Source organism: Elephas maximus, chromosome 8 (genome assembly GCF_024166365.1).
Source record: "Elephas maximus indicus isolate mEleMax1 chromosome 8, mEleMax1 primary haplotype, whole genome shotgun sequence".
Classification (NCBI taxonomy): domain Eukaryota; kingdom Metazoa; phylum Chordata; class Mammalia; order Proboscidea; family Elephantidae; genus Elephas; species Elephas maximus.
Genome location: NC_064826.1, coordinates 104,564,101 through 104,579,038, shown reverse-complemented (window position 1 = coordinate 104,579,038; position 14,938 = coordinate 104,564,101). Strand labels below are relative to the sequence as shown.

General features: G+C 41.6%; 1 protein-coding gene across 3 annotated transcripts in view; it reads left to right on the top strand.

Moving 5' to 3' along the window:
- GLI3 (GLI family zinc finger 3) overlaps positions 1 to 14,938 on the top strand; it is a 346,018-nt gene that overhangs the window by 266,305 nt on the left and 64,775 nt on the right. For 2 of the 3 annotated variants that reach the window (XM_049893966.1, XM_049893964.1), the window contains 3 exons: positions 4,664 to 4,877; positions 5,914 to 6,042; positions 9,522 to 9,662. In XM_049893966.1, coding sequence (XP_049749923.1) covers positions 4,664 to 4,877; positions 5,914 to 6,042; positions 9,522 to 9,662 — 484 coding nt within the window. The remainder of the gene's footprint in view (positions 1 to 4,663; positions 4,878 to 5,913; positions 6,043 to 9,521; positions 9,663 to 14,938) is intronic. The other variant, XM_049893965.1, reaches the window with a different exon arrangement.

Below are 14,938 nucleotides of genomic sequence, written 5' to 3'. Positions count from 1 at the left end.
CTCTATCCTGTAGGGTTGCTCTGAGTTGGAATCAACTCGACGGCAGTGGGTTTGGTGTTGTTTTTTTTTTTTTTTTTTTGCTAGTAAATTATGGAGTGAATACATGAGGAATGGAACCATTTAAGTTCTTTTTTTTTTTTTTTTTCCAGAACCTCTAAAGGTAGAATTTTCTGATATCTGTAAACAGCCAAGTCCTCAGCTGCTAAAGTTCTGTGGGAAGATATGATACTAACTTTGCTTAAGGAATACTGTTTTATAGAAACACCTTTAAATTATAGTTTCCAGAGGAAAACATTTTTCTTTGAAGTGACTGTTTTGAGAGTGGTATAGAGGGAGCCCTGGTGGCACAGTGGTTAAGTGCTTGGCTGCTCATCAAAAGGTCAGAGGTTCAAATCCACAGCCACTCCTTAGGAGAAAGATGTGGCACTCTGTTTTCATAAAAATTTACAGACTTGGAAACCCTATGGGGTAGTTCTACTCTGTCCTCTTGGGTTGCTTTGGGTTGAATTCAACTCAATGACAATGGGTTTGGTTTTGGGTTTAGGCAGATTACTGACCCCCAAAGATGTCCACATCCTAATCCCTGGAACCTGGAAATATGTTACCTTACATGGCAAGAGAGACTTTACAGATGTGATTAGGTTAAGGATCTTGACTTGAAATGGGGAGATTATCCTAGATTATGAAGTGGGTCCTATATTATCAGAAGGGAGGCAAGGAATTCAGAGTTAGAGCCAGAGAAGGAAATGTGACAACAGAAGCAGAGAATGGAGTAATATGGGGCCACCAGCCAAGGAATGTGGGCAGCCTCTAGCAGCTAGAAGAGGCAAGAAACAGATTCTATCCTGGAGTCTCCAGAAGGATCCGGCTCTGCTAACCCATTTTATACCTCTGACCTCCAGAGCTGTAAGCTAATAAATGTGTGTGATGTCATGTCACTAAGTTTGTGGTAACTTGTTACAGAAGCCATAGGTAACTGATAAGTTGAGGAAGGATTCAATGTTGAGTACTTACTATGTGCTAGGCCAGGTTCTGGGTACCCGGGGGTTAGTAGTGAAAAAGACAGACCAGTGCTTACCTCACCGGGAGCTCACATTCTGGAGGGAGAGAGAATATAATCTCAGAGAGAATGGTTGAGAGAGGAGATGTGGGGGGCTCACTGAGATGGGAGCATTGGTGTGAGAAGACCTCTCTGAGAAAGTGACATTTAATTGGGGACCTGAATGATGAGAGGCAGCCAGCATGCTGAGCTCTGGAAGCAGAAGCTCCAGGAAGAGAGTGGAGCCAGGTGCACAGACACAGAGTGACTTGTGCTGCCCTGAGAGGCAAGAGTGTTTTAGGATGCCTGGACCATCTCCACTTAGGTTTAGTGAATAGGAAGTGGTGGCTCTGTTCTCTCATTTCTCACCAAAAATCCCTTAACCAGTTGCCATCAGTCTGTTTCTACTCATAGTCACCCCATGTGTATCAGGGTAGCTCTGTGCTCCATAGGGTTTTCAGTGGTTGATTTTTTTTTTTTTTTTTGGAAGTAGATCATCAGGCCTTTCTTTTGAGGCATGTCTAAGTGAATTCCAACTTCCAGCCTTTTGTTTAACAGCCAAGCACGTTAACCATTTGCACCATCTAGGGACTTCTTAAGAGGTTCTCTTTATACATTTATCTTGCCCAAAGAGTGTGAGATTGCACACGGGAGGCATAGTCTTCATAGAGAGGGCATGGTTTCTATTGTTCTTGATGTCTAATGCGTAGTCATCACCCACCACCTGCTGCATCCTTAGAAAAATTGGTCCAAGCACTCTCAGGTGGTTTCCTGAGAGCAGGAGAAGCCCTGGCTGCTCAGTCGGGTCGCTGAAGCCTGGCAGAACCAAGAACGTTCTGCTTGCGTCATCACATATCAGAGTCGGCTTTGTAAACCAGAGCTGAGCAGCCCTCCTTCCTGCTGCACCCTGCAAAAGCCAACTGAAACAAAAGGGCCAAGGCCAGCTCTTCTGGGCTGAGACAAGGCCCATAGGGGACCACATCCTCTCCCAAGTCTTTGCATGCAGAGAAGAAGGCATTTCTGTGGCTGGCTCCTTACTAGTAAGCAGTGAACGCTGAAAATCACTCTCCCACCCTGTATCCTCTCTTGTCCCCTGGAGCCTAGTAGTCAATGTAGATTTTAGAGAATGTTTATTCCCATCACCTGGTTTAACCAGTGAAAAAAACAGCACCGAAAGGGGAAGTTACGAAAATGTGTTGAAAGCCTTCACAACCTTTCGTGTGCTAGCTAAATTCAGGGAGAATGCACCTTTGAGAATAAGGAAAATTATGTACTGAGGAACTGCTGTGAGGAATGCTAAACCTCGTTTTGAAAAGTAGATGTTACTCTTTAGAGCCGCTTTAGGTTTGTGGAAAAATTGCACAGAAAGTACAGAGAGGTCATAAATACCTTTTAACCTGCCTGCAGACAGTTTCTCCTTCTGTTACCACCTTGTGTTTGGTACAGTTGATGAACGAATGCTGATGCATGGTTATTAACTAGCGTGCATAGTACGTTAGGGTTCTCTCTGTGCAGTCTTGTAAGTTTTGACAAATGCCTAGTATCATGCGTCCATCAGTACAGTATCCTACAGTTAATGCTGCATTGCCCTAAAAATGCCCCTGTGCTCCCCCTGTTCATCCCTCCCCTGATCCTCCTTTTGCCTTCTTTTCTACGTCTTTTTTAAAAAGACAGAATGTACCTATCCTCTGGCTATTAACACTTGTAAATTGCTTATATATAAAACCCAGGACACTCTACTGCTTTCTGAAAAGTTTTCCTTGATGATCTTAATTCTTAATTACGTTCTGAGTCTTTGAACCCTCAAATGTTGTATCTCCCCATTAGAAGTGTAAATGACCTCAGCAGCCCCCTTCCCAAGCCCTACAGATGAGTGTGGGTTCATGGAACTCCAGAAGGGGGCATGGAGGTTCCCGCAAAGTCTCCGTGACATGGTAATTATATGTGTAGTGGGTTTTGTTTTGTTTTGTTTTAATGAATAGAATAAGGTAGTTACACTTACTAATACTCATTCACCAAAAGGAAGGGGGGAGGTTGTTAAATCATTGTGTTTTTTGATGAATGGCTTGTACACTGAAAAATAAATTGGACAAACTGGCATAGAGCTCAGTGAACATGAAATCAGCTATTAGAAGAAAGCTTGTGAACAAATTCTGAGGCAGATATGCATCTTTTGATTAATGCCCTATCAATCATCCAAACTGGCTAGGTACTAAGTCTTGCTGTAATCATTCATGGTTGCTTACAGGAACACTGGCAGAAACTAGAGCGCTGCAGAAACGGAATATTATTACTGATTCTCCCTAACTTACTGTGAACAGTGACTGTTTTCACCCTGTTTCTGCTTTCCTTTATTAAAGAAATACAATGCAAAATGAAAGGAGAGGTCCTCCAAGCCCGAGAAATTCTCCTTGGTATTCTTAATATCATTCAGTCTTAAATGGGCAAGCTATTGTAATGCAAGTTTCTCTGTAGGAATAATTGTAATGTAATCCCATGGAAGCCGCCTTTTGTGGATTGTGGTCCGATAGGCAAAATGTGGAGTCACGTTAATGAATGGAGCATATCCTTGGAATTATTACTTAAAATTGTTGAAATGGCTCGAATTTTGTTACTGTAATGATAATATTCTCAGTTAATGTGCTTAACAGCAATAGTAATTAACACACCAGATTGGAAATTTGCACGCGGTCTACCTTTGACATTACAAGAAACTAATTCTTTTAATGTATTTTTTTCTCGCTGATTATTTTTTAAGAAATTTCCATGAACGCAGTCATAGTTCTTCATGCATTTTTAAGCCATTGGCAAATTCCTCAAGAGCCCTTCGTTCTTCTAAGAGGATTTGATTCCTAAACTATGTTGGCACAAAGAACAATTGGCGCTGCCTACTAGCCGGGCAGCTTTTCGGTAATATCGCCACTTCCTCAGAACTTAGTGTAGCCTGGGAACTTCTGTGGCGTAATGAAGTGGTGACAGACATTAGCATGCATAATGGGCTCTAATAGACATTTAATGCCGTTTAACTGGAAGGGGGAGCTGTGCCCTCCCATTGGAATATTCTGCCATCGAAGCACATTGATCACCGATTTCAGCGGGGAGAGGTTAATCCATCAGCTTCTGTAACCAGACGGCACTGATGGAAATTCTTTAGGTGGCATTCTGGATGAACCAAGCTTTCCATCTTTACAAACAAATGAGTGATATGACAAGCATGGTGTTCAAAACACATTTAACCAATTGATTTTCTTTCCTCTTGTAATAAGATCTGGAGACATATGAGCACGCGCGGTGCGAGCCGAGATTAAAGGAACCGCTCCATGCACAGGAGCATGTGGAACTGCAGAGCCAATAAAAGTCCTATAAAGCATCAGGTCCCTGGTCTCTTTTTTTTTATAAAGTTTGTTATTGCAATAAATAGTTGTTATTGAACGGTTGCCTTTTATTCCAGTTTTGCAGAGTCATTTCTCAGGTCTATGTGTGTGCATCTCATCTTTCTCTTGGAAGTTTTCAAGAGGTTTGACAGTAATCATTTTGAGCTTCTTATTTAAACAAACAGACTTGATATGATCTTGGGTACAGTGTGAATGATGGTCTTTTTTTTTTTTGTCTCCCCACTTGCAGCCCTGCCTTGAGCTTCACCTACCCTTCTGCACCTGTGTCTCTCCATATGCATCAACAAATTCTAAGTCGACAGCAAACCTTGGGCTCAGCCTTTGGACATAGCCCTCCGCTCATCCACCCTGCCCCAACTTTTCCAACACAGAGGCCTATTCCAGGGATCCCTACTGTTCTGAACCCTGTCCAGGTCAGCTCTGGCCCTTCAGAGTCCTCACAGGTGAGAGAGACAGCTCAATTTAGACTAATAGTGGCTGAAACAAATAGAGGCTTATTTTCATCACATAGGAAGAAGTTTGGCTAGAGGCAGTTGCTAGCGTTTGTTAAGTTGTCCAAAGATGCCTCCAGGGACTCAGGCTCTTTCTGTCTTTCTACCTCTTATTCACAAGGTGGCTGCCTCTGCACAAGGCATCACATCACTTTCCAGGAAGGAGGAAGAAACAAAATAGCGTGATATTGGTGATCACAGGGGAGAGCCATACCACCATAAAAAAAAAAAAAAAAAAATAGCTGCCCATTAATAACTACAGTACCTGAGTACTCTCACAGCATCCAGAGTGGGAGCCTGTTTTCTAACCCACGGGTGTATTCTTTAGTTGTGATGAACACTTTGTGTATATGGTCCTTATTAAACAGTAGCTTCTCCCATCAGAGTCATTTTATTATGGCTCCCCAATGGGACGCCACTTCTGACCAGGTGCTGACTGTGACCCACATTCAGTCTAAATACAGTGTAGTGGACAGGAAATACTCAGATCGCTCTCATCTTGCCACCCTGCACTCCCTCTGCTAGATCCAAGGGGATGCTTGGGCTCCTGTAATACACGAGTATAGGAATAAAATTGTGCTGTGCCCTCTGTTCTGACCACCACACTGATAATGCTGAGGGAAGACCCCGGATGCTCTAATTAAAGAACTTGGCAAACAGTGCATGTTGGTTTTGTACCCCTTTGCCAACTTCATTCCTTTGAAAAACACTGTTGGAACTTATTAAAGCTTAGGTCCCCAGCATTGTTCTTCTCACCTTTAAAAGGTGTGGGAAGTTAATACTCATGAGTTAAAAACAAGGAGCTACCTCATGTATTTGCTGGCCTTGAACACATTTTTTGAATTCCACAGCTGTGGCCTTGGAGTCTTATCAGAGTCATCTCTCTACTGCCAAATGAGGCTGCTTGTCCTGAGTTGCATGTTTTAATTATGGTACCACTCATTGATCAGAGCCTAATTTTTCTCTCTGGCCCTGGAACTGTGACCAGCAGCACAAGCCCACAAGTGAGTCGGCCGTGAGCAGCACTGGTGACCCTATGCACAACAAGAGGTCCAAGATCAAACCCGATGAAGCACTCCCCAGCCCGGGTGCGCGGAGTCAGCAGGTAGGGCACCAGGTAGGGCCTGCTCCCTCCCGGACCTGCTGCCTTCTCATTACACCATTTCCTGTTGCATTGTGTTGGTGGCCTTGACCTTGGCAATTGACAAAAGGCCAGTTATAGAGCCTCACTTAATTTGCTTCTCTAGCTCGGAAACAAATACAAAAACGCAGGAAGGTGTGTGATGCATTGGAGTCCCTGGATTGTGCATACAGCTGACATACTTGGTTGCTAACTGGAAGGTTGGAAGTTCGAGTCCACCTGGAGAGTCCTTGGAAGAAAGGCCTGGTGATCTGCTTCCAAAAAATTACCCACTGAAAACCCTCTGCAGCACAGTTCTACTCTTGACAAACATGGGGTCACTATGAGTTGAAATTGACTCCGTGGCAACTGTTAATGTGAGTTCTACGTCGTCAACAGTTTAGGCAGCTAAGGGGGAAAGGCAACTGTAGCTCATAAAAAAAAAAAAAAAAAGTAAATAAATGGTTGGGTTAGTTTGTGACTGACTGTTGATGTGATCAAGCTACTTCAGTCCTTATCCCTGATTTTGGGGCAAATTACTAAGCTCCTGGCCCCAAGCCAGATCTGGTTCTGAACTAGTGATGTTCCTCCAGTGATCATGTTCTTACCTTACCATTGTCCACTCTCCAGAAGAGCCAGGAAGGATCAAGGTACAACTCACGTAACTGTAAAAAAAAAAATTTTTTTTTTTTTTAAGGCTACGTTAAATTCTGGTTCCATACCCAAAATATGAATGGAAGATATTTGAAATTTCGTTTGGATTCTTTTAGTCACTCAACTCTCAGTTTAAACATTGGTAGATTGTGCCCGAAATACCATCTTTAGGGTTGTAACTGGATACAGGAAGTAGCTCCATAAATGTTAATTCACAGAAAGGGAAGTTGGACAAAATTCTGGATGCCCACAGAGCCTGGACTTTGCTATCGCCAGGCTGCTTCAACTCAAATTCCCTTTTTAGCAAGGACTTGGAGGATGGAATAAACAGGTGTCATGGGTTCTGAGATCCTTCATTCCTCTTGTATTTTGCTAGTCAGCAACCTTGCTGATTACACCTAAATGCTTGTCTGCAGTTTTATCGTCTAGCCCAGGATTAAGACCTCAGTCTGCACATCAGATTATCTTCAAAAATTCCGGAAATTTTCATATTTTCATTCCCGTGAAGTTGCCATAAACAAACCAAACAAAACCCCAAACCCTTTGCCATTGAGTCAATTCTGACCCATAGAGGACTAGAAAGGACTGAGTTTTAGACACTGTGATTTCTCAGGCCTTGGGCAAGCATACCCTTGGAGATCAGAGTTGAACTTGAAAGCATATCCCTGTAAAATCTGCAAGGTGCCCCTCATAGCCTCCAACAACAGGGAAAGCAGAATTAGAAGTGCTGGTAAACCAGTTCCCTAGGTTACCAAATATGAGGATAAACAAATTAATGTACTGAAAAGAATAAAACTACCAACCAAAATAGAGGTACCTGACTATACTTTGGGTAAAGATTGTTGTTAGTTTCCACTGAATGGATCCTGACTCGTGGCCCCCCTGTGTATTACAGAGTAGAAATGCTCCATGGGATTTTCTTGGCTGTAATCTTTACAGAGGCATATCACCAGGCCTTTTATTCCACTATGCCGCTAGGTGGGTTTGAACCACCATCCTTGGGGTTAGCAGTTGAACACAAACCATTTGAACTATCTAGAGAACTTTGGGTAAAGACTACATAATCTAATACCATTGCTTTTCTTACGTATTTTTTGTTTGTCTTTGGATAAAATTTTAGTTTATTCTAAGGTTTGTATTTAGGGCAACAAAGTTGTGCCTCAACTTTTCTGTTTTTAAAGTACGATTTTATTTTGTTGTTGTTGGGAATATTCACAGCAAAACATACACCAATTCAACAGTTCCTACATGCACCATTTAGTGACACTGATTACATTCTTCAAGTTATGCAACGATTCTCACCTTCCTTTTCTAAGTTGTTCTTCCCCCTTTACATAAATTAACTGCCCCCTAAGGTTCCTATCTAATCTTTCAATTTGCTGTTAGTTTGATCCCATACAGATAGTTCTTAAAAGAGCGTAGTGCTCAAGACAGACATTTTTTACTAGTTAAGCTAGACTGTTGTTTGGTTTTACAAAGACTTCAGGGGATATTTTTGATTTAAAGTTTAAAGATTATCTCAGGGCAGTAATTTCAGGGGTTCATCCAACCTTCATGACTACAAGTCTGGAGTCCATGAGAATTTGAAATTCTGTTCTGTGTTTCCCCCCTTTTGATTAGGATTCTTCTATGGAATCTTTGATCAAAATGTTCCATAATGGTAGCCAAGCACCACCCAGTTCTTCTGGTCTCATGCAAAGGAGGTAGTTGTTCACGGATGCAATTAGCCACATATTCCATATCTCCTCCTATTCCTGACTCCTCTCCTTCCTCTTTGCTCCAGGTGAATAGAGACCAACTGTTGTGCCTTGGATGGCCGCTTGCAAGTTTTTAAGACACCAGGCATTATGCATTGAACTAGGAGGTAGAACAGAGGAACTAAACATGTTATTAGGCTAATTAACGAGGATGCCCCATGAAATCATGACCCTAAACCTCCAAACCAAGAAGCAAAATCCTGTGAGATGTTTGGTTATTATGTATAATCACCCTTAGCAGCTCTTTTTTTGTTTCTCATTATCACAAATATATCTACCACACAACTTTTGCCAGTTCAACTTTTTACAGGTGTACAACTTATTGACAATAACTACAATAATTGGCTGTGCAACCCTACCCTTAATCAACATGGTATTTCCATTGCCTTTAACCCCCTTTCTCTCCTACCAGTGGTACCCGTTACCTGTTGAACCACTAATAAATTTTGATCTCTATATATTTACCTTTTCTTGTCTTTATATAAAGTGAGTTCACACAATAGTCATCCTTCTGTGACTGATTTCTTTCACTCAGCATAGTGTCTTCTAGCTCCATTGCATATTGTAGCATGTATCAAGACTTCGTTTCTCCTACTAAGTGGTATTCCATTGTATGTGTATACCACATCTTGTTTATCCATTCATCTCTTGATGGATATTTAGGTTGTTGTCACCTCTTGGCTATAGTGAATAGCGCTGCAGTGAACATGGGTGTACATGTCTCTGTTTTAGCCTGTGGCTTGAGCTTTTTAATCATTGTTATGGTATTTGGAGCATTGTTTTATATGACAAGTTAGACATCTCAGAAGGGGCGTTTGGGCAGTCTCTGAAAAAAAAATGCACACAAATGATTCCATGTGTTTTGCTTTTTTGATTCAGAAAACCCAGTAGGTAGACGTGGGCTCTGTTTTATTTTTGCTGATAAATTGCACTGAGAGGAAGACTATTCTAAATCATGTTTTTGCTTACTCCTCTCGCCTTTGCTACCAGAAGTCATCACCTTTGGTCCCCTGTGTCTGATTTTCTTCCCTCTCTCCTCCTTTTCCCTGATGCCCTGCCTCTTAGGAACAGCCAGAAGGAACAACCCTAGTGAAGGAGGAAGGGGACAAAGATGAAAGCAAGCAGGAGCCTGAAGTAATCTATGAGACCAACTGCCACTGGGAAGGCTGCACCAGGGAGTTTGACACCCAAGAGCAGCTGGTGCACGTAAGTGAATGCTGTTCACGGCCTGGGCTTTCAACTCTGTGATCTTTTCCAGGGAGGTCGGCTTCCCTGACCCTGTGCTGAGTCAAGTTCCTTTGCCAGCAGCGTCGCAAACGGGAGAGCGCTTTATGACTTTCTGAGAATAAAGAAAACTCCGAGCCACAGTGCTTGACCTGTTCAGTCAGCTAAAGCTTAGTGTAAAATTCAATAAACTCTTCAATAGAGGGTGTAATGACTCTGATCCTGTAAGCTCGAAAACACTATTTTGAGTTAGCGACTTTGATGGTTATTGAGTAATAGTAAGCTGGACATGAATTATTATTAACCTTTTAACCAAGTTTGATTCCTCCTTCCAAGGCCCAGTAGCAGTAGAAAAAAACGTAGGCTTGGGGAATTCCTCTTCTTCATTGTGCCTTCCTCTCCCAAATCCTCAAAGCCGAAGAATCGCCCATTATTTTCTGCAGCAATTAGTACTGTGTGTGATGAGAGATGGGTGTTTGGGGTGAACCATTAAGCACAATTTCTTGACTTGAGGCCAACCATTGTGAGGCTAATAGCTTCATGGAAAAAAAGTTATGTGTATTTTCACATGTGGTTAATGCTGTGTTTTTGAAAACGGCACTGGGGTCCGATTGAGAACTACACCTTCTCTTACGATCCCAGGTTCGTATGTGTATTGTTTCAAATAACATAGCACAGTAACTGAAGGTGCAGCACACCTCTGTACTGATTAGCATTGTGTCCTTCCTCAGTGCTTCCTGGCACTTGGCCGTCTTTGGTGGCTCGTGGAGTCTCCATCCCTGGCAAATACGACCAGGAGTAACTGAGAGGGAAGGGCATTGAAATAATCAAGAATAAAAAGATACAGGGCTCCTTCATCCTCTCTGCAGAAGCACTGGGTCCTGTGAATGCATTAAGATTGGTCCACAAAGCGGAGCAGTTTCAGAAGCTTTTAATATGACAGCAAATCTGACAGAGCAGGGCCTACTGTGATTTGCCTCTCTCTCTCTCTCAGACATACACACACAATCCGTTCTCTTTTCCTTACAGAAGGTAAAGAGGGCTCCCATGTGTCCCCTCTGCCCCCTGCACACAGTTCCTCCTTTTAACATCTTTTAGCATTTCTGTGGTATATTTGTTACAGGTGATGAACCAATTCTGATGCATTATTACTAACCAACAATGCAGGCCTGTGAGTTTTGACAAACACATAAGGTTGCTGTGTCCACCCTTACAGTGTCATACAGAATAGCTTCACTGCCCTAAAAATGTCCTGGGTGTCACCTGTTCATCCTTCCCCTTTCCCCCTGGCAACCACAAGCATGAGCTTTTTGAAGTGTGTCTTCTGCACCTTGGCCCATCCTATGTAATGTGTTCCACACGCTGTAGTTTCAGTGTAGTGTTAAATATACTGTTGGCCAGGTTTTGAAACCCAATATATACAGAATGTTTGGAGGATATAACATGACATTAGCAGGGCTTCCACCCCGCCCCCACCCCAATTTCTTTTTTAATCATGTCTCCTTGTAATTGTATAGGAAGAATTATAGATTTCTCTGCATAACAAGAAATGAGGCAGGCAAATGCTTTTAATTAAGGTATATTTCCAGATTTTTTCCATGAACTTAATTTGATTCTTTCTCTTTAATTTGATACAAGTGTTACTTTTAAGCCAAGACTGACTTAATGGCTCTTTATTCTTGCTGACTTTTAACGGAAACCACAAAGACATTACTATACTAAGGGAGGAGGATTTGGAATTCTTCTTTTTATATGGGGAAATATTCCCAAAGAGTGAAGCATACTGGGAATATCCTCAGCGACGTAATGAGTGAGTGACGTAAATGAAGAGACGTGCTTATATAAAAGCTGCCACCAAGGAAAAGGATGTTGGCTGCCTGCTTGCTTTTAAAAGTGTCCTTCTGAGAGATGATGCAAGCTCGTGAATTCCTTTTTGAGTAATAGTAAGCTGGGCATGAATTATTTCCACTGGAAATAGTTTTCAGTGGATAAGTCATTGCAGTTTCCAAGAAGTGCTGTGATTATGGGTTAGCCATTATCAGACGTGAAGGAACGGAAATAAGAGCTTCTTCTAAGTCAGTGTTTAAAACGAACTGTGTTCCTGGGTAGAGGCCAGGTTTGAGGTAACATGTTTTTGGAGGTGTGGTGGAAACCTAACCCTTTCCTTGCCTAAGTGATACGGAAGCTTGTAAAAGACAGTGAATAATGCAAGTATTTGCCTCAGTGACAAAAAGATTTTAGGTAGTGATGATTTGTTGATAGAGCTGTGTAAGTTTAAAGTAAAGCTGCTTAAACTGAACAATCTGCACTCCGTTTTATTAAAACTGTCTTTAGAAAATGTAAATTCACAGATATGTACAGTGGAATCTTTTTTTTTTATTATTCAAAATCAGCTAGAAAAAATTCCTTTCGGAATTATGAGAAAATCTAATATATTACCTTTATGGTATTAACTTTAACTTGAGATAAATCACATGAGTAAGTAAACTTAATTAAGCGAATTAAAAATTGTAACTTACGCCAGCATAAATAACCTAGTTTACATTGGAGCCCTGGTGGCGTGGTGGTGAAGTGCTCAGCTACTAACCAGAGGGTGGTTGTTACAGCACACCAGCCGCTCTGAGGGAGAGAGATGTGGCAGTCGGCTTCCTTAAAGATTAAAAATCCCATGGGGCTGTTCTTTTCTGTCCTTTAGGGTCACTATGGGTCAGAATCAATTCAGTGGCAGTGGGTTTTATGAGTAGCTTACACGACTTATTTCTTACATTTTTACTCAGTGTCTGAAGTGTGGGAATTCCAAACTCATGCATTTAAATTGATTGAGCTTTGCCTGACATACAGGTACCTTCACGCTCATGGACGTATCCAGTAGCATTACTAGTGGCCTGGTATAGAATCAGTGCTTTATTTTTTTTGTCTATCGGAGGAATAACTACTTGCACATCCACTTAATTAGTTTGATGGCAATAGGAAAAAAATATCAGTGGCAAAAACCGAGTTTTTGGGTTCAGAGGGAAGCACTGACAGTTTTGGTTCCTGGGACTCCCACTGGAGAGAGGACGTTCTGTGAATTAGTTCAATTTTCATGCTACATACAACCAAGAGGCAAGGCGTTAAACCATGCTGATACTTGGCCTTATTTATAGCCATGTCCCATTCTCTTTCCTCTTCTTACAGTTAATAGAAAGATTCATGATTCTTCATGGTTGTCTATCTAGTGTCTGACAGTCCCGACTGCCTGCTAAAGCAAGTCACTATCTATAATTGATATCCTTCTGTGGAATAGGGTGCTGGCTGCAACTGAAGGGCTTTGCTGAAAGCTCTTAAATCCTGACAACTTCTCCCCTTGTTCTGGTTCAGTCGCCGAAGCTGCACAGTTGGAATTCTAGAGTTATTTGAACTTGGTGCAAAAGGGAGACATGTGTTTCACATTAGCAAATCACAAAGTTAAAGAAGAGAATTAGGAACTTGGCTGAATTTGCCCGCCAGGTAGTCTCATTTCCAGCGTAATGCACTCCATGTACTCTTGAAAAGATTACCTTGTCCCATTACTGTCTGAACAGATGGACTAAACACTGCCTTTTCCTTCTCTTCTCCTTTATTTATTTCAAGCCTCTGTCCTTCTCCAATGGTGTGTTTATTCTAGCTTGGCTCTCGAGGTCTTTGTCACTGGGGTATTTAATTAATTTCTCTTCCCAGCAAGATAATTATAATTGGGCTTAGTCACTCTCAAGTTAGTATTAAACTTGTCATAGATTTACTTCGATGCCCAGAAGCAAAGAAGATAAATGTATATTTTTGTTAACCAGTTTTATTTTTTGTAGTTTGTCATTTTCTCTGTTATCAGTTAAAATAGAAGGGAACAGGAGAGGTAAGAGGGTTCTGTAGTATAAAAACTAAAGTCCATTCGATTGACTGAATGTATTATTGATTTGCCAAGATGCACTCGTTTTCTCCTTCTCTTGCCATCTGGAATACATGTGTTCTAGCATCTCAAAATAAGTTGAGAAGTCCATGTTTTTCCTTCAATTCTTAATGAATTAGACCCTTTTTGCTGTGTGTTTTATTACATAGAGATGTGAATCATAAATTCAAACTTGTTTCTCAAAGTTTTGGTTTTTTGGGGGTGGGGAGAGAGTTAGCTTTTGTTATTATATAAAACAATTCAAATTCTTTCTAGTAGCCTGGCTTCCCACGTAGGAGATTCTCCCAATCCTTTCTGAGGTTGTGTTCCCTCCTACATTTATTTTGTGCTAGAATTAAGTTCATCTTTGATTCTCTTCTAATGGAGACTTCTGGGATACGCACAATATGCAACACAAGTTAGTCTCAGGTTCTCTGTAAACTGCACTCCTCATTTCTAAATGATAATGTGTCTACCACCTATGTTTTGAGAGGCTTTTTGAAAAGACGAAAAGAAATACATGCGAAGAATGAACTATCTTTGTTATTCCTGTGTGTTTCAGTGTGGAGTCACCACTACTGAGTAGCTAGTTGTGCTTCAAAACCTCATTACTTACCCAAAACCAAGCCCACTGCCTTCCAGTTGATTCCGACTCATAACGACCCTATAGACCGAGTAGAACTGCCTCATAGGGTTTCCAAAGCTGTAACCTTTATGGAAGCAGACTGCCACATCTTTCTCCTTTGGAGTGGCTGGTGGGCTGGAATTGCTGACCTTTCAAGCGCTTTAACCACTGTACCACCCAAAACCCAGTGCCATCAAGTTGATTCCGACTCATAGCAACCCTATAGGACAGAGTAGAACTGCCCCATAGAGTTTCCAAGGAGCGCCTGGTAGATTCGAACTGCAGACCCTTTGTATACCACCAGGGCTCCTTAAAACCTCACTACTGGGAGGCAAAAGAATAAAAATAGTGTAATCGCCATATGTAATGAGCTCCTATTTGCTGTATGGCTGCCAACTCCTTAGCCTCTATTTTACCAATCTAAGCACGGGCTATTTAAGAAATAACATGTATACTACTCTTGCCAAAAGTCTTTAAAAAGTCAAACGACTTTTTAAACAGTTTTATTGCTCACTCCTACCCCAGCAGAATGGCCCTACAGACATGCCTTGGTAATTAGACTGAAGGAAGGATACAGTGTCTCCTACAAGTGGGCTTGAATTGGGGACATAGCAGTTGAGATATGTTCATATTAGCACCCAGGTTCGGGGACAGGGGAAGCATTTAAGTCTTTATAATCCTGAATTTGTGTCTCTTAAGCATGGTGTCAAAAACGCACCTTTTTATACA